The sequence below is a fragment of the Pristis pectinata genome, chromosome 34 (assembly GCF_009764475.1).
Source record: "Pristis pectinata isolate sPriPec2 chromosome 34, sPriPec2.1.pri, whole genome shotgun sequence".
Taxonomy (NCBI): domain Eukaryota; kingdom Metazoa; phylum Chordata; class Chondrichthyes; order Rhinopristiformes; family Pristidae; genus Pristis; species Pristis pectinata.
The window spans coordinates 13,846,970-13,871,288 of record NC_067438.1 but is presented as its reverse complement, the minus strand read 5'-3'; the positions used below and the strand labels follow the sequence as shown (position 1 = coordinate 13,871,288).

The following is a 24,319-nucleotide window of genomic DNA, read 5'->3' as shown; positions in this document are numbered from 1 at the left end:
TGTAAATTCAGGACCCTAGCCAAAAAAGTCATCTCTTTCAGTCCCCATTTTCATGAAAAATTCCATCATGTCATTGCCAATCTTCCCAAGAGACATCACAGAACAAGCTTATGTTCATTAATCATTTCCCATGATACAATATCTAGTGCCTGATGGCCTGTTCTCCAGTTGACTTCTCAACATATTGGTCCACATAATACTAAAGTACTCCACAGATTCCTCCTCTGCAATTTTATTCCCAATTTGAATTGCCCAAACTCCATGCAGATTAAAGTCATCCATAATTACAAATGTACCTTATTGTGTCTCTATAATTTTCTGTTTAATCACCACTACAGGTTTGGGATCTATATACATTTTCTGCCCCTGATGTTCCATAGCTCTACCCATATGACATCAGGATTCCGTTTTCTCACTACTTCCCTTACTGTTGAATCTTATATCACTATCCAGGTCTCCCAGTCTCCCCCGCCCCCTTCTTCTATGGGAGAGATCTCCAGATTTGCACCATCTTTTGTGTGGTGATGTGTTTCCTGTTTATGCTCCAATAATTGTATGTGCCATTGTTGCCAGTTTCCCCCACCAGAGAAAATAACTTCAACTTTCAGAGCAGACATTAAACTAACGACATGTCTGTCCCCGAGGCAGCTGTGAAAATTCAAATGACTCCATTTTAAAGAGAAGGGGTGCATTCCTGTTATTATGACCAATACTGACCCTACACAACATTAATTAACTGGGCGTTATCTTTCTTTCTTTTTCAATATTTTTATTAATTCCAAATAGAAAACACAAAGTGCTTGAAACAAAAGACAAAATGCTACAAAATACATTGTATTGAATCACCCTTGAAATCACAATACCTCATATTGATAAACAGAAATAATATTAATAAATTGGAATAGTTTTATTATTAAAAAATTCTAAACCCACTACCAAAACCGAAGCAGTTTGTTAAGAAAAAAAGAGAAAAAAAAAGCCCTAAAGACATAATAGTATTAGCTAGTATCTGTACTTTAAGTGCCAAATCAATGGTTTTGAAAGTAGTTCAACAAAGGTCCCCATAATATTTGAAAGTTCAGATTAGATCCAGAAATAGAACAACGGATCTTCTCTAAATTTAGATATGACATAACATCCCGTAGCCATTGAACACGAGTGGGGGGAAACTGGGCGTTATCTTAATGCTCTTTGTTGGAGCTGTTGTGTGCAAATTCAGACCAGTACAGACAGTGGGCCGAAGGGCCTGCTTCCACGTTGTGTGACTCTATGACACACATCATCCCTCTGTTACAGCAGGGCCTCACTGATGACGAAGCATGTTCCTGAAACAGGCATGACAAATAAAATAAAGCCCTGTATATTTAAAGTAGTTATGTCCATTTCATTTCAGAAGAATGAGAGGGGATCTTATAGAAACATATAACGTTGTGAAAGGGACATGTAAGATAGAGGCAGGACAGTTGTTTCCACTGCTAGGTGAGACTAGAACTAGGGGACATAGCCTCATGATTTGGGGAAATAGATTTAGGACAGAGACAAAGAGCAACTGTTTTTCCCAGAGAGTAGTGAATCTGTGGAATTCCCTACCCAGGAGAGCAGTGGAAGCTACCTCATTAAATATATTTAAGTCACAGTTGGATAGAGTTTTGCATAGTAGGAGAATTAAGGGTTATGGGGAAAAGGCAGGTAGGTGGATCCGAGTCCACGGCCAGATCAGTCATGATCTTATTGAATGGCGGAGCAGGCTTGATGGGCCAGATGGCCTCCTCCTGCTCCTGTTCCTTATGTTCTTATTTCTATTCAATTCTGCTACCAATTTTAAAACTTTGCAGATCCTCCCCCAGTATTTAGGAAAATATTAGTTAAACCAGTGGAACCCATCCCTGTAAAGTGGCCCTCAGCACCCTACAGCAGGCATGTCACAGATCAGTTAAATATGAGCCCATGATTTACCTGCATTAGTACAATAGTAATTAGTGCAAAGTTGTTAGTCCCTTCCAACATATAACACAGCTAGGAGTCATCTGCTTTAAAGTCAATGAGACTGAGCACTGGACAGAACATAAAGCAGACAACCGATGAGATTCCATCTGATTTGAATTCCTGGTCAAATCCAAACTTCTCCACCCCTCCCAATGATAAATGGTTAAACAGTAAGCAGTGTAAGTGGCTCATAGTTTTTGCCGGTTAAATTATCACATGGACAAAATATGGGATAAAGTTTCTCGGTAAATTTGTCGCTGAAAGTGTAGAGGTGAGACATGTCATCTGCATTGTAAAATGACACCTTCCCCCCTTCAAAGTCCAGATAAATCCCTAGCTTACAGAGCTTCCTTTCAATGGGAATGGGAGTGGATGTAATGCTTACTGCCCTGTAATAATTATCATTAAACAAACTCATGACCCAATATCCACGTGAAGGTACAGCGAGGAAAGCTATCTCTCTGTTCACAGACTCCTTACATATGCCTATAACCCAATCTGTCTTGTTTCCGAGACCCACCTCCCAATAGTGTCTGCCTGACGTGAAACCTTGTGAACTCAAAACACACAAGGATCGTTTGAAACGCGCAGGTGGATCAAAAAGATCTTGCTCCTCATCCAGTTTTTCATCATCAAGCTTCACACTGAGCAGATCTTGGGACACAAAGAGTTGCCCATTTGCTGTCTCTGGGTCCAGGCTGAGATATGCTCGGTCTAAAACAAAACATGATAAGAGAAGAATTAACCATTTAAAAAAAAGGGACTGAAACAAGAAATGCACAGAGAATGTGACAGATTATTGCCTCTTTCGTCAGCTCTCTGCTGAATGCCAGTGCAGGGCATTTGAATCTTCACCCAACACGTCTCACCTTTCATATATCTAAAAATCTCACTCCAGTACAAGGTGAGGTCCTCCTTCCTGAGCCCACAAAATTTATTCTGACACTTCTAGGGTGGATGGTCTGACGACTAAAGCGGCAACCATGAGAAGAGTGAATGTATTGGTTGTTGTCTTCCAAGATCTTGTAGGTTTGGAGCAGTTTCTGCAGAGTTAGAGGGTGGCAAATGTAACCCTATTATTTAAAAAGGGGGAGTAAACACAGGGAACTACAGAACAGTTGGCCTAACATCAGTAGTAGAGAAATGCTAGAGCCCATTATAACGGATGTGGTAACAGGCATATAGAAAATATCAATGAGATTAGAAAAAAGTCAGCATAGGTCTAATGAAATGCAAATTATATTGAAAACCTACTGGAGATTTTTGAGGATGGAGCTGCTGAAATAGATAGGGAGAACCAGTGGGTGCAGTGTATTTGAATTTTCAGAAAGCCTTTGATGAAGTCTCAAGTAAGAGCTTAGCGTGTAAAATTAAAGCACATGGGGTGATACACTGGCATAGATTGAGAATTGGTAGATGGACAGGAAACAGAGTGGAAATAAGTGGGGCTTTCTCAGGTCACAGCCAATGACCAGTAGGGTACTGCAGGGATCACTGCTTGTGGCCCCAGATGTTCGCAATATATATCAATGATTTGGATAAGGGAACCAAATGCAAATATTTCTAATTTTGCCATTGACATGGAATGGATTGGGATTGTAAGTTGTGAAGAGGATGCAAAGAGGCTTCAATGCAATTTTGACAAGTTAAATAAATGGGCAAATACCTGGCTGATGGCATATAACATGGATAAATGTGACAATATCCCCTTTGGTTTTGAGACACAAGGTGGCAGGGTGTCTCATCTTTGAATCCTCACCACTCCCTCAGTCCCTATTAGTCAGCACACCTTGCCTTCCATATATCTAAGAACCTCACTCCAGTACAAGATGAGAAGTGGTGATAAGTGGCGATAGATTGGGAAACACTGATTGAACTAGTTGTCATTGGAAGCAAGCATGCAGGTGCAGCATGCAGTTAAGGCAGCAAACATTGTATTGGCCTTCAATGCAAGAGGTTTTGAGAACAGGAGCAAGGCTGCATTGCTCCATTACAGAGGGCCTGAGTGAGACTACACCTGGAGTATTATATGCAAAAAGGGTTTACTAATCATAAAAGGAGTAAAGTAAAACGTTCACCAGACTGATCCCAGGAATGGTAATACTGTCATATGAGGAGAGATTAGGTGAACTAAACCTGTATTCACCAGGGTTGAGAAGAGGGAGAGGGGATTTCATTGAAACATACAAAATTCTGATGGGCTTCCCAAATAGGATGCAGGCAAGATGCTTCCCCTGGCTTGCAGTGGTGGTGGGGGAGGGGGGTGTCACAGGCTCAAATGAGGGAATCACAGAATCAGGATATGGGGCAAGACATCTAGGACTGAGATGAGGAACGAAAATTCTACTCTCAAGGGCAGGTAAACCTGTGGAACCCACCACGCAAAAGCTGGTGGATGCAAAGTCACTGAATAGGTTTAAGAAGGAGGTTCATACATTTCTAGACGAGGAATGAAGTGGTATGGGGACAGAGCAGAGAAATCAGCTATGATTGTACTGATTGGCAAAGCAGGTTCGAACGGTCGACAGGTCTTCTCCAGCTTGTATTTTCTATGACTACGTGCTCCTGAAGTGACATTAGTGGAATATTAGTTTACACATTCACCTGTGGGGTATGGAGAAATATGTGCAAGCTCATAACGGTAATAAACTAACCACTGATAAACTACATGCATGTAAAAGGAGAGTGCAAAATTCGGCAAACAAATTCACTCTGCCATACTCAAGTGATATTCAAGCTAACACTGTACACAGGGGGCTAAGTGGCAAATTCGTATGAACATGTAATAATTCACATTCATCGAAATATAAAACCTCCTGGTGTCAGCTGCGACTCCATTGGTTGTGCCCTCACTTCAAGTCAGAAACCTACCAATGAACAGTGACTATTAGTGCTGTAAAGTACCTTGAGACATCATGCAATCAGGGAAAGCTGACATAACAGTATAGCTTTTTTACTTTAATACATAAACAAATAATGTTACTGCTGAAAGGGAAAACAGTAATGGCTAGAAATGTAATAATCCATTTCCAGGCAAAATAACATGAAAATTGGTGGTTTTGTTGATAGTGGAGGATAGTCTCAGGTTTCAGAACAATATTGATCAGCTGGCAAGTTGGGCGGAGCAATGGCAGATGGAATTTAACCCTAATAAGTGTGATGTAAAACATTATTGAACATACACCTTGAATGTCAGAACCCTGCATAGTACTGAGGATCAGAGGGACCTCTGTGTACATGTCCATAGATCCCCAAGGTGGCAGCACAGATACAAGGGTGGTGAAGAATGCATATGGGTTACTGGCCTTCATTAATGGGGACATGGAATACAAGGGAATGAAGGTGATATTTCAACTTTATAAAACTTTGGTTGGGCCACAGCTGAAGTACTGAGGGAGTTCTGGTCACTACATTCTTGGAGAGAGAAACTTACCTAAACAATCAGGCACCCCACCAACTAGCACTGAACCACCAACCCACAGCCCCCACAACAGCCCCAAATCTCTCCATTCACCCCGAGTACCTGATCAACAGTCTCCACCCCACCGCTCCACACTCCAGCTATAGCTCTGCCACCTTCAATCACGTCCCCCACCCAATCATTATACTAGAGTTCCTCATCCCTGATCTCTTCCACTAACCATTTACGACACTCTCCCAGATCACCCTGACCCCCTGCCCCCCACCGTGCCACGGTTGACCCAATAACATTGCTTCCAGCCTCCCAGTTGACATCCTCCATCCTGCCCAGTCTCAACCCACCAATAGGCATGCTCTGCCTCAGCCCCCACCAGTGGCCACCACCCAAGGGGAGTGATTGGGCCTGTGGCCAACTTGCCTAGCCTGGACTTGAGGAAGGAATGCCAAAAATGTATCCACTTTTCACAATAAGTTCCACAAACCAGTGATGTGCAACTGACCGCGTTACCCACTTTAGTTTTGTTGCTAGAGTGATAAATATTGGGTGGAGAGGAGGGAGAACGATTCTACCCTTTTTAAGACAATATACCCAAGGTCTTTTACATCCATGAGAATGAACTCAGTTTAAAGTTTCTGAAATACTTTGGGGAGCACTGGTAAACCTCAGCAGATTACAACAAGGTTTTTTACCCAGAGAGTGGTTGGGGCAAGTGGACTGGAAGAGATTTTAATGTAGAAAGCAGAGGGTTGTGGGGGAGGGAGTGCATTCAGATTGGAGGGCTGTGACTAGTGGTGTCCCACAGGGATCTGCTTTGGGACCTCTGCTTTTCATGATTTTTATTAATGACTTGGATGAGGGGGGTAGAAGGGTGAGTTGGCAAGTTTGCAGATGACACAAAGGTTGGTGGTGTTGTGGATAGTGTAGAGGATTGTCGAAGATTTCAGACGGACATTGATAGGATGCAGAGCTGGGCTGAGAAGTGGCAGATGGAGTTCAATCCAGAGAAGTGTGAGGTGGTACACTTAGGAAGGACAAACTCCAAGGCAGAGTACAAAGCAAATGGCAGGGTTCTGGGTAATGTGGAGGAGCAGAGGGATCTGGGGGTCCATATCCACAGATCCTGAAATTTGCCTCACAGGTGGATAGGGTAGTTAAGAAAGCTTATGGGATGTTAGCTTTCATTAGTCGAGGGATTGAGTTTAAGAGCCTCGAGGTAATGATGCAGCTCTATAAAACTCTGGTTAGACCACACTTAGAGTACTGTGTCCAGTTCTGGTCACCTCATTATAGGAAGGATGTGGAAGCGTTGGAAAGGGTGCAGAGGAGATTTACCAGGACGCTGCCTGGTTCAGAGAGTATGCATTATGAGGAGAGACCAAGGGAGCTAGGGCTTTACTCTTTGGAGAGAAGGAGGATGAGAAGAGACATGATAGAGTTGTACAAAATATTAAGAGGAATAGATAGAGTGGACAGCCAGTGCCTCTTTCCCAGGGCACCAATGCTCAATACAAGAGGGCACGGCTTTAAAGTAATGGGTGGAAAGTTCAAGGGAGATATCAGAGGAAGGTTTTTTACCCAGAGAGTGGTTGGGGCATGGAATGCACTGCCTGGGGTGGTGGTGGAGGCAGGTACATTGGTCAAATTCAAGAGATTACTAGATAAGCATATGGAGGAATTTAGGATAGAGGGATATGTGGGAGGAAGTGCTAAGATAGTCTTAGGCGAGGTTTAAAGGTTGGCACAACATTGTGGGCCGAAGGGCCTGTATTATGCTGTACTGTTCTATGTTAATAATACTAGATGGGGCATTGGCCGGTTTTGCAGATTGACTAGCCATTAAAGAAGTACCTGATTGTCATTCGTATTGGAATCAATTCAACTCACTACCCTTAGAACCTATTGGCCCACCCAGCCACTGAGTACAGGGGAGCAACTGCACACACACATGCACGTGTGCACGCCCACACACACACACACACACACACACACACGGCCACTTTTGCATTCTTACTTGGTTCAATTATTCTCCTCATATCCCTCCATACGTTGAAAAACTGGATAGGCTCACTAAAGACTTTGCTGGTCAACTCAGTGGCGAACTCCTCCACCTCTTGGCACTGGACATCACATCTAGGAACATGGACAGTGTAGGTAAGCAGCAAGATCAAAACAACACGGCAAGTTCAACACAATGAAACAGGACGTACGTTGTCAGGAAGTCTTCTGCATCCTAAGAGAAAGAAAAAGAGAAACAAGCGTTAACATCAAAACAAGTGCAATTCCCAATTCCAGGCCACTTTTTCTTTTCATCTATTGCTGTTACCTTGAGAACCTCGGCTGCTTCACTTATGTCTAGTCGCGATTTTATCTCCAAAATTCTTTCCTCAAGAGTCGACATATCATTGTTAATTACTGCCAGCACCTCGTCCAGTCTCATCAGGACATTCTCCTCTTTTTCTCTCAGCCGACATCTCATAGCCTCCTCTCGCTCGTTCAGGAATTTATGCATCTTTGCAAATTCTCTCCCGATTGCTTCCGACAGCTGCCCCACTTCAGCCTGTAGGAATATTGAAAGGAAACAGTCCTGATGAATATTTGTCCTGCTGTTGTGGAACAAGAGAATCATTCATACAATCCGTCAAACAGAAACATTTTAATTCAACTGATCAAGGGGAGAGGAAGAGACCTGTTCGCCTTACCAGTGTGGTCCACATACCCTCTCTCTCTGATTATACGAAGCGTGGCCGTTTTGTACACGCCTATAGATAAGGCAAAACATTTTCACCAGTACAGATGCTCTCAGCGATCACTTCACAATGGTAGTAGGCCATTGTACCCTCCTCAAGCCTGCACCACCATCTATGACCTCTTACCTCAGGCACCAGCCCTGTATCTCTTGATTCCAATAATGTCTAAAAGTCTATTAATCTTCTTCTGGAAAATAATTGACAGCTCATTGGCTACAGAGTTTCAAATTGTCACTACCTTACTGGTAAAGAATTTTCTTCATGGACCAGAATGCCCAAACCCATATTTTGAGACCATGACCCGCCCCTTTGTTCTAGACACCTGAGCCAAAGGGAACATCACTCTGCATCTACCCTTTTAATCTGCTAAGAGTTCTAAATATTTCAATGAGATTGCCTCACATTAATGTAACCTTCATTTACTTTATTTATGCAGCATGGTAACAGGTTCTTCTGGCCCAACCACCCATGTTAATCTACCCGTACATGTTTGGAATGTGAGAGAAAACTGAAGCACCTGGAGGAAACCTACACAGACACGGGGAGAATGTAAAAGCTCCTCACAGACAGCGACGGGAATTGAACCCCAATCGCTGGTGCTGTAATAGCGTCACGCTAACCGCTACGCTACCGTGCTGCCAGACTCTGGAGGGTATAGGCCCAGTCTGCTAAAATTCTGTTCATAAGACAAATCCCCTGATCGCAATCTGGTGAACCTTTATTGTATTCTCCCTTTACAAGTATATCCTTCCTTAGCTGAGGGGGCTGGGGGTGCAAACCAAATTTGTACAAAATACCCCAGGTGCATTCTCAATGGAATCCAACAGAATTCCATTATGCTTTTACTCTTGTACTGAAAAGCTCTTGTAGTAAAGGTCAATGTACCATTCATCTTCCTAATTTCATGTTATGCCTACATACTGTCGATTCATGCACAAGGACTCACAGATCCCTCTGTTCAATGATTACTATTTAAAAAATTATTCAGTAATGTGGACGATTCCATATTTGTCCACATTATATTCCAGCCTCTGTGTCCGTGCTCACTCAAAATAGAAGCGTAGATAGGCACGTTCATACAAAACCATCTGCTCCTATTAGTAGAGGAGCTACTATTACAAGACACATATTTAAAATAACTCACAAAGGGTGCAGCTAATACAGCCGCATCTCACAGCAACCAGAGATCTGGGTTCAATCCCAACCTCCGGTGCTGTCTGTGTGGAGTTTGCATATTCTCCCCGTTTCCTCCAGGTGCTCCAGTTTCCTCCCACATCCCAAAGACATGCAGGTCGGTAGGTTAATTGGCCACCTGAAATTGTAGACGAATGACAGAACCTGAAAGGAGTTAATGATAATGTCCACGGACTTGGTGGACTGAAGGGCCTGTTCTAGCTCTCCGTGGGTCTATATACCACAGGAGAGACGAAAAGAAAGAAGTGGGGAGAGGTTGGGACATTGGGACTAACTGGATTGTTGTTACATAGAGTGGGCACAGAGTAAGCAGGCCGAATGGCCTACTTCCTCACAGTAACCATTCTATAATTGTACGTTTTCTTTTTTAATGCAGTGAAATATCATCATAGGAATGGCATCTTTTCCACAGGCCAAACCAATACACCTCTCTAAATTATAACAGTTCAATGTGGAATTTGGAGCAAAAATCTGCAGATATTAGAAATCTGAAACAGAAGTACAAAATGCTCAAAGCGCTCAGCAGGTCAAGCGGCATCTGTGGGAAAGAAACACAGTCAATGTAATCTCCTCCGGCAGCATATTCCAAATATCAACAACCCTGTAAAGAAAAAAAATTAAACCTCAAATCAACTTTAAAACACCTTCTTCTCACCTTAAATCCCTTTCCTCTTGATTTTGATACCTCTTCCATGAGAAATAGATGAATATCTGCCCTATCTATGCTTATTATCATTTTGTATACCTCTATCAGGTCATCCCTCAGCCTCTTTTGCTCCAGGGACTACAAACCCAGCCTATCCAATTTCTCCCAATAACTAAAGTTCTCCAATCCAGGCAAATCCTGGTGAATCTCCTCTGCACTCTCTCCAGCACAACCACATGCTTCCTGCGGTGTGGCAACCAGAACGACACACAATACTACAAGACACTAGCTAGACTGCACTTGGAAAGTTGCAACATAACATCCCAGTTTTTATATTTTATTTCCCAACCAATGAAGGCAAGTGTACTATATGCCTTCATCATCACCCTATCTACCTGTGTTGTCACATTCAGGGAACTATGGACTTGAACGGTCCCACCGTTCATCAACGTTCGTTAAAACTTCAGTAAGGCCAGATTTCACATGGGAGACTAGTCCAAAAAGGCTAAATTGCATTGGATCCAGGGAAAATTGGATCCAAAATTGGAGGGAGTGAGTCATAAGTTTTGTTACATACTTTAGGAAACAGATTTGGAAATGAATGCAAGGCATACGAGTTTGCAAATGACACACACAAAAAAAAATCGGTGGTACTGTTGATAGTGAGGGGGTTAGTCATAGGCTATTGGATGACATTGATCAGTTGGGAAGATGGGCGGGGAGTGGCAGATGGAATGTAATCCTGACAAGTACTTTGGGAGGACTAATCGATCCAACAGCATCTCACTGCAACACAAAATGCACCCTGCAGTTGATTCACCTTGACGGAGAAAGTGGATCATGTCAGAAATTTGAATACGATTACTCCAGAGCAACACTTTATAAACGGGCTTCCCTGTGACGTGACCTCCAATGAAACCACATCTAACTAAGTGCCCAGTGAGAGCAGAGATAACACAGAGCGCACACTGAGCAACGAGACCAGACAGTAGGTCAGACATTCAATTGTGACTTGGGAGGCACAGTGGAACAGCTCGTCCAGCTGCTGCCTCACAGCACCAGAGACCCAGGTTCAATCCTGACCTCAGGTGCTGTTTGTGCACAGTTTGCATTATCTCCCTGTGACCATGTGGGTTTCTCCCAGATGATGCGGTTTCCTCCTACATCCTAAAGACATGCAGGTTGATGGGTTAATCGGCTGCTCTAAGTTGCCCCTAGTGTGTGGGTGAGTGCTAATTGGGAACGTGGGGAGAATAAAAGTGGGTTTAATGTAGGATTAGTGTGAATGGGTGGTTGATGGTTGGCAAGGACTGCATGGGCCATAGGGCAAATTTCTGTGTGGTGTGACTCTATAACTAAATCTCATGGTCATTCCCCAGCCTTTTTCATGAGAAGTTACCTCCGCCTGTTTGTTCTTGCTGACAACTACAACTACTCAGTTCGGATATCATCCTTGAACATTATTCCATCTTTCTCCTTCTGTATTTTCGTTGTACGCAGAACAGAACCGTGCAGAATACAAGAAGCCTAGCGCAGCCACGAGGTACTGTTGGAGAAGTGTTGAGAGCTGGCATAGAGTAGACGGGCCAAATGGCCTCCTCCTAATAGCATAAGTGAAATACGAGAATGACTTGAAAATGAGAACCACAATTGCTTTTTGCCATGCCACTACTTTACAATGTAACCTGTCCACAAGGTGAGTTTTCTCAGAGAGATTACCCAGGCACCGACCTGATCTCAGAATGCACGTGGGGTTGAAGGTACCAGCAGTGGGTGTGTGTGGGTGCACTTCATTGCTGTTTCCCAACCCCTGATCATCATCCCCAAAGAGGTCTTAGACTGGGCTGACAACATTTCATTCTGTGCCTTGGGTTGGTGATTAAACTTTCTCATATGAAAATCAGGAAGCTGAGTTCCACTCAAGTGGACAGTAGCACAGCCGGTAGAGCCCTGTCTCACAGCGTCAGAGACCCCAGTTCAATTCTGACCTCAGATGCTGCCTGTGCGGAGTTTGCATGTTCTCCCTGTGACCATGTGGGTTTCCCCCCCAAAAACATGAGGGTCGGTAGGTGAATAGGCCATTGTACATTGCCCATGATGTGTAGGTGAGTGGGAAAATCTGGTGGGAGTTTAGGGGAATGTGGGGAGAATAAAACAGGATTTGTGTAAATGGATACTTGATGGTTGGCATGAATGGTCAAGTCAAGTCGAGTTTATTGTCATTTGCACAAGTACATGTGTGCACAGGTGCAATGAACAACTTACCTGCAGCAGCATCACAGGCACTTGGCATCAGATAAGCAGCATTCACAAGAAAAAAAAATAAACAAAATTACACACAATTCCTACAAGAATGAACGCAATGAGAACAGAAACATTGGAGGCCCTGCTTCTGTGCTGTATTTCTCTGATTTTTTTTTAATGACTCCACAAACTAGGTCCTCTGATGGTTGGCAAAAAAACATAGTGGGGTAAAAGGCCTGTTTCTGTGTTGTTTGACTCTATGATTTGAAACCAGCACCAATTCAAGACTGACATTTAAATCAGAGGCTTCGCAGAGATCTCACCCGGATCCTCAGTTGGATGTCATATATCACCTGGTGTTTGTGAAGAAGAAATCCTCCGTGGGAACCTGGTCAATATTTATTCCTCAACCAACAGTGCAAAAGTGATTATCTGGTCATTACTACTTTGGGATCAGTAAATGCACACACTGGCCACTGCAACTCCTGTGCTAAAACAGCTAAACTTCAAAGGCACTTCATTTTGGATGATTGTGCACCATTTAGGGGACTTTACCCAACAGGAACATATACTGGAAAGGCAGGAAACACCACCCATCATTTATTTACCCTTAAAATGATTGTTTGAACTGCAAGTAGATAGCTGGGTTGGAACAGTTCACCTCCAAGGACAACTAGAATGGCAAATTAATATCAGTCTTATTTCCAATAAATATTCAATAAATTTTTGATCAGTGCAATGCAGTCTTACCCTCACTGTTCCTATTTTCGCTTCTTCTTTCATTTTCTTTTCAGTAACCACTTGCAGTTTTCCTTCCAACAAGACCAAAGCTTCCTTGAGTTCTTTCTGAAATATTATGTATTTTAGTTGTTTGAATGAATGAGAGCTCAGTAAAACTGGAGTGAAATTATTGAATCAAACCGGTGTCATCAAGTTGTCAACTGTGTAAACCACTTTGATATTCCCTTAGGCATATTTTAGTACATACATGGCTAGAAACTGGGGCTCAAGGATACCTCATGTAAATAGCAATATATTGGTAAAGTCCACACAGCCATCATATGTCTTCATTAAAGTGGTTAAAACTTTCCAAAGCACTTTACAGGGCCACAATCAGACAAAATCCAGCACCAAACCAAATAAGGTGGCATTCGAGCAGGTGACCAAACACTGGGTCAAAGCAGGGGTGTGTAAGGAGGTTCATAAACAATGACAGAGATACAGAGAGGTTGAGACATACAGTTCCAAGGGCTTAGGGACCAGGCAGCTGAAGGGTTAGGAGTTGCGAAGGAAACTGAAGATACGCAGGAGGCCAGAAACGGAGGAGTGCACAGATACAGGAAGGTGTATGGGTGGAGGCAGGCACAATGGGGAGGGAGGCAACCATGGAAGGATCTGACCTTGAGGATCAGCATTTTTTACTTCAGGTGTTAGATTGGGACCCAAAGTAGATCAGTCACACCACCTCCCTATCTTCTCCCCTCCCCTATCCCATTCCGACATCTACCCCTTTCAAGAGAGCACAAGAGAATAAAGCAGGAGCAGTCCCCATGGCCCCTCAACTCTGCCCCACCATTCATTATGATCATGGCTGATCTGCCCCAGTCCTCATCTCCTCTCCTGTGCCAGTTCCCTATCACCCTCAATTCCCCAGTCGAAAAATGCATCTCCCTCTTTAAATACCCCTAATGATCTCGCTTTACAAACGTCGAGGATAGAGACTTACAGAGATTCACCACCCTTGAGCTCCGCCCATCAACACTATTTCTCTTCCCATTCCCTTAGTGATCTCTTGACCCCATGCCCCTTGATGATTTTCTTCCCAATGGCAGTGCCTCATTTCTTCCCTCGCCTTTCCCCAAATGCATCCACTACCCGATTATATAGATGCACCATAGAAAGCATCCCATCCAGATGCATCACAGCTTGATAAGGCAACCCAAGACTGCAAGACATTGCAGAGTTATGAACACAGCCCAGCCCAGCCTCCCCTCCATTGACTCCAATATGTTCTTATTCATTAAAAATATGGCTGGAAGGACCTCTGGTTGTAGTGTCATTGATCACAAACCTGAAGTTGTAAGCTGCTCTCTAAAGAACAGTTTTGATGAATTTTACTGATCCAATGCCCATTGAATAGCAGATACACTCTAAGATAGGACGGTGAAATCAAATTTAAGAGGGTCACTCTGCCATGCCCACGATTTGCAAGGTGATCATACTGGTACATTTGTTAGTAGTCTTTGGTGCCGACCATCCAGTCCATTTCAGTGTTTTGGTTCATGATCAGTGTGCAAGGATGAAAAGCTTTTTTTTGGGAACTATAAATGTCGATAACATTCATCCACACTTGTTTGTCATTTTTGTTCCCACTACTAGTCCTCCAATGAGCAAATGCTTAAAAGTCCACTTTATATTTTTCATATTTTGCTGTCACTTCCCACTGCCTGGGGAAAACAGCCAACTTAATCAAGGACCCCGCCCACCCTGGTCATTCTCTCTTCTCCCCTCGGGCAGAATATACAAACGCTTGAAAGCAAGGACCACCAGGCATTGCAGCACACTATATTCTGCATTCTGATTACTCCCTTGATATAATTATGTGTGGCATGATCTGACTGGATGGCAGGCAAAACAAAGGCTTTTTACTGTATCTTGCCACATGTGAGAACAGTAAACCTATAACAATACGCCTCCCTTTGCCGACCCTCGGGTGCCTGTATCAATGTGCAATAATCCATTACCTTGTACAACAGGGCTGCCTTCTTCACAGGGATGACTTCGTGACTTTGATGCCGGGCGTTCCAGCAGTCCACACAAATGACCTCCAGCTCCCTAAAACAGAAGAGCTTCAGCTTCTCCCCGTGTTCCTGACAGCAAGGCTCCCACCTCTGCCGCGTCAGTTTCTCATTCAGCAGCCTAGCCTGCTCCACAATGATGCTGAGCCTCCGAGCAGGCCTGGCGTTGATCTCCGTGAAGACCTGCCGACACTGGGGACAGGCATTCCGTCCGGTGGTCTGCTCCAAAGCCTGAGAGATGCAGGGTCCGCAGAAGTGATGGCCACATTGCAGAGATACCGGGTCGACGAAGATCTCCAGACAGATGGGACACGTCAACTCTTCGATTAAACCCTCCAGCTCTGCCATGGCACCGGTCTGTTCTTCGGACCCTGTTTCGTGACTTTCGGTTCTGTTTTCCCCAAAACGTCCCGCCCTTCCAAGACATCACACGTCTCAGAATCATAAATTACTTTCATTCCCCGAGTGAATCCAACTACCTGTGAACCAAAGTTCAGACCGAAGTTACAGAAAGAAAAAAAGTAAGGGTTAATAGTATTCCCTGCAAATAGGTCCGGAGAAGAATTGGATGCTTCTCAAAATCTCCTCTTTGGCTGCACATTGCTGGTAATACCTGCATAAGACTCCCCTACTTTGCTGAAACGATTAGGCTCAGTCGCGGATCCAGGATCACACCTTGTGTTGGAACCGGGGCTGCGGCGCCTCGGGTGGCGGAACTGGCCCAGCAGCGCCGCTTATGCGGCCGCGATTGGTGGTGCAGTATTCAGGTCCGGGAGCAAATCCGTCTCCTTCCACGGAGCGGGAGGGACGGGAAACTGTGGCGGCCAGGGAGAGTGTGTTATAAGTAAAGGCAACGTCAGGAGTGATTTTGAAACAGCTGCAAATCGGCTCACTATTCCCAGTCAGGTAATGCGCCAGCCAACACTTGTCGGGTGAGAGCGGGGTCCAAAGCTGGAACTTGCAAGTTATGAGAAGGAACCAGTTGTACTGAAGTAAATGCATGCCCGAGCAGTTTGCAACTTACGGGAAGAAACAGTAATTTATTTGCAATGTTTTGCTGTGCCCCGGAAGTTTTACTCATGCATAAAAGTCGTGTTTTTGCAGTCAAGCTACATGCAAAATTACTCTGGGGGTTAGGTCGAAATAAATCGAAGGCCTGAGTAACTTTTTTTAAATGACCTTGCGAAAAATGGCGCTTTAAATAGTAACTCAGAGTCGCAGGCGGCAAAGGAGTGTTTAGAGGCCCGGGAAGCAACCACAACAGGAAATCAAGCCTGTGTTTTGAAATTCCCTGACTCTCACTGATACTGAATTCCACTGTAAACAAAAATATAAATGCCAAGGACAGCACGTCTGGACAGAGGCAAAGACATATTAAACGATTCAGTGCCCTTCATGAGAATTCAGTGTGTTTGATAATGGAACAGACCATAGTCTAAGCACGTCTTCTCTCTATACATATGGCTCCTGTTCTGTTTCAGTCTATTGCATGTTTCTCTTATGTATCCAAATGCCAGTTTTTAAATTAATTGTTACCTGACAACGTTGGCCTGTACCCTATCACAAGCTTTCTCTGCATTCTCTCCGCCTTCCCTCTCTCTCTGCCACCTGAAACATGCCTGGTTCTCACTTTTCCACTTCTGTGGAACACAACTACGAGGAAACCAACAGACCCCTTAAGCCAGCCTCGCCGTTCAGTCGAAGGATTCTTGATCTTTGAAACGTCCCCTTTACATATTTCTCCACGAATGCTGCTTGACCTGCTGAGTGTTTCCAGCATTTGCTATCACTGTTTTTGATTTCCAGGATCCCCAGGTTTCTTTTGCTGCAATAAGGCGAATGTAGTTTTACGTAATGTTAACTAATATGTTAAGTATCTTGAGTGCGAAACTAATAATGAAGACAGAAAACGTGACAGAAATTCTCGCAGTTTTTTAAAGTTTGCTTAGCCTCTTACACATCTTCTGTCATTGACGACACATCAATTTAAAATTGAAAATAGAATAAAAACAGGAAATGCCGGAAAACTTCAGCTGGCGAGGCAACATCTGTGGAGGGAGTAATGTCTCAGGTAGATGACCTGAAGTGATCAGCTCCAATATGAACTGGAAAGGCTGGTTATCTGAACTTCCTGAATTTAACGTACGTTATCCTGTGTCTGTGTGGGTTTCCTCCGGGTGCTCCGGTTTCCTCCCACATTCTAAAGATGTATGAGTAGGTTAATATGGGTTTAAAATGGGCGGCGTGGACTCATTCGGCTGGAAGGGCCTGTTACCATGCTGTAAATTTAAAATTTTTTAAAAAAATTAACCTATTAAGTCCTGAGGAGTGAAATATGCCAAGTTGAAGGATGAGGTGCAGTTCCTCAAGTTTATATTGAGCATTGTTGGAAAAACGTGAGTCGTCAGAGTGGGACAGATAATTAAAAGATTAGGCAATTACTTCAATCACAGACATTGTTGACCACCCCCCCCCCCCCCCACACCACCGCCTTGATCAGCAAGTAAAAATAATATTTGATTTCTGGGTTTTCCCATTCTGATGAAAGGTCACTGATCTGTAACATTAATCCTGGTTTTCATTACCAACATACACAAGTAGATAAACTGGTAAAGAAAGTGTACGGCACACTTGCCTTCATCGTCAGAGGCATAGAGTGTAAGAGTCAGGAAGTCATGTTGCAGTTGTCCAAAACTTTGGTTAGGCCGCACTTTGAGTCTTTGGTTAGGCCGCACTTTGAGTCTTGCGTGCAGTTCTGGTCACCCCATTAAGGGAAGGATGTGGAGGCTTTGGAGAGAGTTCAGCAGAAGTTTACCAGGGTGCTGCCTGGAGTAGAGGGCATTAGATATAAGGAGAGGTGGGACAAAGTTGGGTTGTTTTCTCTGCAGCATCAGTGGCTGAGGAGAGCCCTGATAGAAGTTTGTAAAATTATGAGAGGCATAGATAGGGTAGGCAGCCAGAATATGTTTCACAGGGTAGAAATGTCAAATACCAAAGAATGTAGTGATAAGGTGAGGACGGGAAAATTTTAAAGGGAATGTGCAGGGCAAATTGGAATTGGTTTATTATTGTCACCTGTACCAAGGTACGGTGAAAAACTTGTCTCACTTACCATTCATACAGATCAATTCATTACACAGTGCATTGCGGCAGTAAGATAAGATCTCTATTCGTCACACGTACATCGAAACACATAGTGAAATACATCTTTTGCGTAGAGTGTTCTGGGGGCAGCCCGCAAGTATCGCCACACTTCCGGCACCAACATAGCATGCCCACAACTTCCTACGTCTCCGGAATGTGGGAGGAAACCCATGCAGACATGCGGAGAACGTACACGCTCCTGACAGACAGTGGCCGGAATTGAACCCTGGTTGCTGGTGCTGTAATAGCGTTACGCTAACCGCTACACTACCGTGTCTGCAGTACGAGGTAAAACAATACAGAATGCAGAATAACGTGTCACAGCTACAGCAAACGTGGAATGCAGGTAGACAATAAGTTGCAAGGTCAGAGTGAGGTAGATTGTGAGGTCAAGAGTCCATCTTATTGTACCAGGGAAACGTTCAATAGTCTTATAACTGCACAGCGAGTGGTGGGTGCCCGGAACACACTGCCAGAGGTGGTGGTGGAAGCAGATACCAAAAATGGCATTCAAGGCTCATGGCTACACAGGGAATGGAGGGACATGGATGGGCACTAGTTCAATTTGGCATCATGCTCAGCACCAACATTGTGGGCTGAAGGACCTGTTCCTGAACTGTACTGTTGAATATGCTGCCTGATCTGCTGAATATTTCCAGCATTTTCTGTATTTCTGATTTCTTTCATGTGCAGAATTTGCATAACAATTAAAAATTGTTGGTAGGAAAATGGAGTGGAAATTAATTGACTTGAAGGTTGTTGGAACAGAGAGTATTGCACCACAGGGGAAGTTTGAGGCTTGAAGTTTGTGGGAATTGGAATTCCATTGAAAGCAGAGGACAGGATAATGGATTACATTGCTCCAGCAAAGAAGAAGTGGGCCCAGTTGCCCTTTCTAAAGACCAGGTGAAGGGATTGACCCAAAACATCGACTATCCATTTCCCTCCACAGATGCTGCCTGACCTGCGGAGTCCCTCCAGCATTTTGTTTCTGCTCCAGATTCCAGCATCAAGTTTATTGTCATGGGCATACCATACCCAGAGTATAAATGCCGTGAAAATTAGCTGTTTTGCAGCATCAGCACAGTACATTACAAACTTGACAAATGTAAATTAATAATAAATTAAACATAATTTGCGCAACAGGATAAATAAACATAATGACATAAGTGTAAGTTGAAGGAAATATATTTTGAGGTAGAATTGGGATTTTCCAGGTCGGTTCAAGAACCTGATGGTGGTAGGGAAGAGGTTGTTGTTGAACCCTGTGGTGTGAGTCTTCAGGCTTCTGCACCTCCTGCCCAGTAGCAGCAATGGGAAGAAGGCATGGCACAGATGGTGGGGTTCCTTAATAATGGATGCCGCCTTCCTGAGACGTGTCCTCGATGGTGGGGAGAGCTGTACCCGTGATGGAACTGGCTGAGTCCCACCGCTCCCTGTAGCCTCTTGCATTCCAGTGCATTGCAGTTTCCACACCAGGCTGTGATGTAACCAGTCAGAATGCTTTCCACTGCACATCTGTGGAAGTTTGTCAGAGTGTCTGATGACATGCCAAATCGCCTTAAACTTCTAAGAAAGTAGGAATTCTAAAAGAAAAAATTGCATTTGTATTGCAGTTTTCAAAAAATACCTGTGAGACTCTTTAAAGTTATTGTAAAGTAAGACAGACAACAGCAGTTTGTACGCAGAAAGATCCTGCAAAGACCAGTGTTATGTATGGATGGCTGGGTTACGTGTTACACACTATGTTAACCCATTTGCTGTCACACTATCAAAGATATTCCCTCTGTAATATCCGTCCCTCCCCTCCTTCTCTACAAATTAAAACCAATTTTCTTTCCCTCCTTCCCAGTTTTTGGACCGGTAGATTGAGGTAGGTTGTGAGGTCAGGAGTCCATCTTATTGTACTAGGGGACCATTCAGTAGTTTTATGACAATGGGATGGAAGCTGTCCTTGAGCCTGGTGGTCCATGCTTTCAGGCTTTTGTATCTTCTGGCTGATGGGAGGGTGCAAAAGAGAGAAGGTCCAATGTGGGTGGGGTTTTTGATTATGCTGGCTGCTTTACCAAGGCGGCGAGAAGTGTAGACAGAGTCCATGGAGGGGAGGCTGGTTTCCGTGATGTGCTGAGCTGTGTCCACAACTCTCTGCAGTTTCTTGCAGTCTTAGGCAGAGCAGTTGGCATACCAAGCCATGCTGCATCCAGATAGGATGCTTTCTATGGTGCATCTATAAAAATTGGTGAGGGTCAAAGGGGCCAAATTTCTTTAGCCTCCTGAGGAAGTAGAGGCACTGATGCGCTTTCTTAGTCATAGCATCTTCATGGTTGGACCAGGATAGGCTTTGGTGATGTTCAATCCGAGGAACTCGAAGCTCTCAACCCTCTTGAGCTCAGTGCCATTGATTTAAACAGGAGTGTGTGCACTGCCCATTTCCTGTGGTCGATGACCAGCTCTTTAGTTTTGCTGACATTGAGGGAAAGGTTGTTGTCATGACACCATGCCACTGGGCTCTCTCCCTCCTTCCTGTACTCCAACTCATCGTTATTTGAAATTCGGCCCCCTACGATGGTGTCATCTGCAAACTTGTAGACCGAGTTAGAGCACAATCTGGCCATGCAGTCGTGAGTGTAGAACCTCACCTCATCACGTCTCACCTCCTCACAAATGAAACAATGCAAAAGGACATTAAACGAGGATGTTTATATACTTTATATATGCAGATTTTTGAGGCTGATAGCAGAGAAGACCAGTCCTTGGAGAATGGCTGCTGTTCCGCCCCTCGGTAGACTCTTCAGCGAGGTGACCTGCTCCATCTGCTTGGACTTCTTCCAAGAGCCGGTCGCCCTGGAGTGCGATCACAACTTCTGCCGGCTGTGCATCTCGCGGAGCTGGGAGCGGGGCGAAGCCTTCTACTCCTGCCCGGAGTGCAGGGAGGTGTTCAAGGAGAGGAGGCTGAAACCCAACCGCATGCTGGCCAACATCGTGGAGGGCGTGAGGGAGCTGAAGCTGGAGCCCCGCCAGGGTCAGCCTGCCTTCTACTGCCAGCGCCATGAGGAGAGGCACAAGCTCTTCTGCCTGGAGTGCCAGTGTGTCATCTGCGTGGTTTGCTCGTGCTCTAGTGAGCACCGAGGCCACAGCATCATCCCCATCGAGGAGGCTTCGGTCATGTACAAAGTAAGTGGGTTGTGTTTATTGCAAGGAGTGGGGGCCGGTGGATAGGAAGGAAGTAAACTGGAGGCATTGGAATAAGCAAGTGGTCGGAAGAGGTGAGGTTTTGAGCAGGATCTGAAGAAGCTTTGAGAGGATAACGTTCCACCTTTATAGCCCATCTTCCAGCTGTGATTGAGCAAAGATGTGTCAGATGGGATAAATGTAACATTATCCGAAGTAGAAAAGCAGATAGTTTTTAAACAGTGATAAATATTGATGTTGGAAGGGACCAAGGCGATCATGGGTTACAGGAGCTGGCAGTAGTTAGGAGGGCAAATGTATTTGGGCTTCTACAGTCATAGAATAATGCAGCACGGAAGCAGGCCCTTCAGTCCAACGTGTCCATGCCGACCAAGGTCTCCACCTAAGCCAGTCCCATTTGCCCATGTTTAGCCCCTATCCCTCTAAATCCTTCCTATTCATGTACTTATCCAAATGTTTCTTAAATGTCATTATTGTCCCTGCTTCAACTATATTCTCTTGCAGCTCATTCCATATACACACCACCCTCTGGGTGAAGAAGTTTCCCCTCGGGTCCCTTTTAAATCTTTCCCCTCTCTCCTTAAACCTATGCCCTCTGTTTTTTATCCCCTTTCCCTGGGAAAAAGACTGTGTGAATTCACTCTACCTATGCCCCTCATGATTTTTTTATACATCTATTATGTCACCACTCAGTCTCCCACCCTCCAAGGAATAAAGACCTAGCCTGTCCAACCTCTTCCTGTAACTCTGGCCCTCAAGTCCTGGCAAGATTCTCATAAATCTTCTCAGCATTCTTTCCAACTTAATGATATCTGGGCACAATAACTTCAATGGGAGAGTACAAGAATAAAGATGCCTTACTGCAGTTGTTGTCGGGCATTGGTGAGAACACGACCACAGTACTCAATGCAGTTTTAGTCTCCTGATCTGAGAAGGGATATATTGCCGCAGAGGGAGTGCAGGAGAGATTCACTGACTGATTCCAGGATTGACAGGGTTGCCACCAGAGAAAAGATCGAGCAGACAAGGCCTGTATTGTTCAGTTCTCATTGAAAGTTACAAAATTACAAACAGGGCTTGATGGAGGGATGTGGGGAGATTGTTTCCTCTGGCTGAAAGTGTTAGGTCTTTTTGAACAGAAAGCAAGAGACAATTTTTCAGTGAAGAGGCTGAGTTAATGAGTTCATTCAAAGAGTTCAATAGATTTATGAATATTAAGGGGATTGAAGGATATTGGGCGGAGTGCAGGAAAATGGAGCTGAGGTAGATCAACCATTATCGTGAATGGTTGGATGGAGGGGCTGGGTGGCCTAATCTTGCTCCGAATTCTCCAATCCTAATTAATCCTATTCAGGAATTGGAAGGAAAGAGGGTATATATAGTTCTGGGGGCACTAAGGTGGAGTGAAAGAGACATATATACAGAAGACACAGATGTTACGGAGCAGCAGGAAGGGGAGAGATCTGCAAGGGCAAAGGGAGCATGATAGACAGAAGTAGAGAAGGGCTCTACAGGGGCAGGAAGATGTTCTATAGTAATGGATTCATCTCCACCAGTACAGTGACAGAGTGCTCTACAGTTACACACCCATCCCCAGCAGTACTCTGTCGCCATGTTCTGCAATGAAGAATCTGTCCACACCAGTACTATACCCCAGTATTATACAGAGACAGATCTGTCCCCGCCAGTACTGTACCACAGTGTTATACAGAGACAGATTCATCCCCACCTGTACTGTACCCCAGTGTTATACAGAGACAGATCAGTCCCCACCAGTACTGTACCCCAGTGTATTACACAGACACATCCCCACCAGTGTTGTAGCCCAGTGTATTACACAGAAACAGACCTGTATCCACCAGTACTGTACCCCCGTGTTATACAGTGACAAATCTGTCTCCACCAGTACTATACCACAGTGTTATACAGTGACAGACCCGTTCTCACCAGTACTGTGCCCCAGTGTTATACAGTGACATACCTGCCACCACTGGTATTGTGCCCCAGTGTTATACAGTGACACACCTGACCCCACCAGTACTGTACCCAACTATTGTGCAATGGCAGACCCCTCCTCAGAGTTACTACATGCCACGTTATTGTGATATGAGTGTACCCTCCAGTAAAATACTGTGTATAAACCAAGATCTGGACTTGGCCAAGAAGATCAGGGCAGTCCCAATGTGTTCCCTGGGTCTCCCTGTATGGCTCAGGTTGGATCCAGTCGGTATCCGGGGTGGGATCTAGCATCTGAGCACCCTACCTGAAGAGGACGTGGGCCGCTCCTTTTCAGGAGCTGGACTATGCTGAGGACTTACCTTCGCAAGTTTACTTTGCTTTTGTTGCAAGACTGTCATCTCATATCAGTGAGAATCAGGACAGCCAAGGATGTTCGGATAAGCATCACCCTGATAGCCTAGGGCTAGGGCAGTCAGTATCCTTTGACAACCTTCTTCACTACCCACAACTCCACCAGTTGGAGTTGGGTTGATAACCAAAGCAGGGATATAGAGGACAGATGTTGTGAGAGTTATTGGTTGTTGGGGGCAAATGGTCAAGGATACAGATCGGGTGTGAGCAGGATTTGGATATGTGGCAGGGGTGGACATTCCAGGGAAAGATGGAGATAACGGGAACAATGTGGCTGTACTAAGCAGGGAGGAAATACAGGAAAAAGGGTATGGATATGCAGGGTGGGTGTGAGGGGCAGGGTGAACAAGGAGTCACAGCTACAAAATAAAGTGGCCAGTCATTTAAAACTGAGGTGCATAGAAATTTCTTCTCAGAGAGTGATGAACCTCTTGAATTCTCTGCCCCATAGAGTAGTGGAAGCCAGATTGTTAGATATATTGAAAGTGAAGATGGATAAATGTTTCAAACATTGAGCAATTAATGGGTAGGGGGAACTGGCATCGATGTTGAGGCCATGAATCAACCATGATCATAT

At 44.5% G+C, this 24,319-nt stretch overlaps 2 protein-coding genes across 3 annotated transcripts in view; one reads left to right on the top strand and one right to left on the bottom strand.

Moving 5' to 3' along the window:
• Positions 1-813: 813 nt before the first annotated feature.
• On the bottom strand, positions 814-15,779 carry LOC127585942 (E3 ubiquitin-protein ligase TRIM39-like). The gene is made up of 7 exons (XM_052043698.1): positions 15,650-15,779; positions 14,983-15,515; positions 12,989-13,084; positions 7,731-7,964; positions 7,615-7,637; positions 7,419-7,537; positions 814-2,700 (listed from the first exon to the last, which is right to left on the bottom strand). The coding sequence occupies exons 2-7, from the start codon at positions 15,382-15,384 to the stop codon at positions 2,150-2,152; spliced, it is 1,425 nt and encodes a 474-aa protein (XP_051899658.1). The 5' UTR covers positions 15,385-15,515; positions 15,650-15,779; the 3' UTR covers positions 814-2,149.
• Positions 15,440-24,319, top strand: part of LOC127585941 (zinc-binding protein A33-like) — a 30,077-nt gene continuing 21,197 nt past the window's right edge. The window contains exons 1-2 of one of the 2 annotated variants that reach the window (XM_052043697.1): positions 15,440-15,557; positions 20,901-21,354. In XM_052043697.1, coding sequence (XP_051899657.1) covers positions 20,941-21,354 — 414 coding nt within the window. In that variant the 5' untranslated portion in view covers positions 15,440-15,557; positions 20,901-20,940. Of the gene's footprint in view, positions 15,558-15,797; positions 15,943-20,900; positions 21,355-24,319 lie in introns of those variants that run through there. The other variant, XM_052043696.1, reaches the window with a different exon arrangement.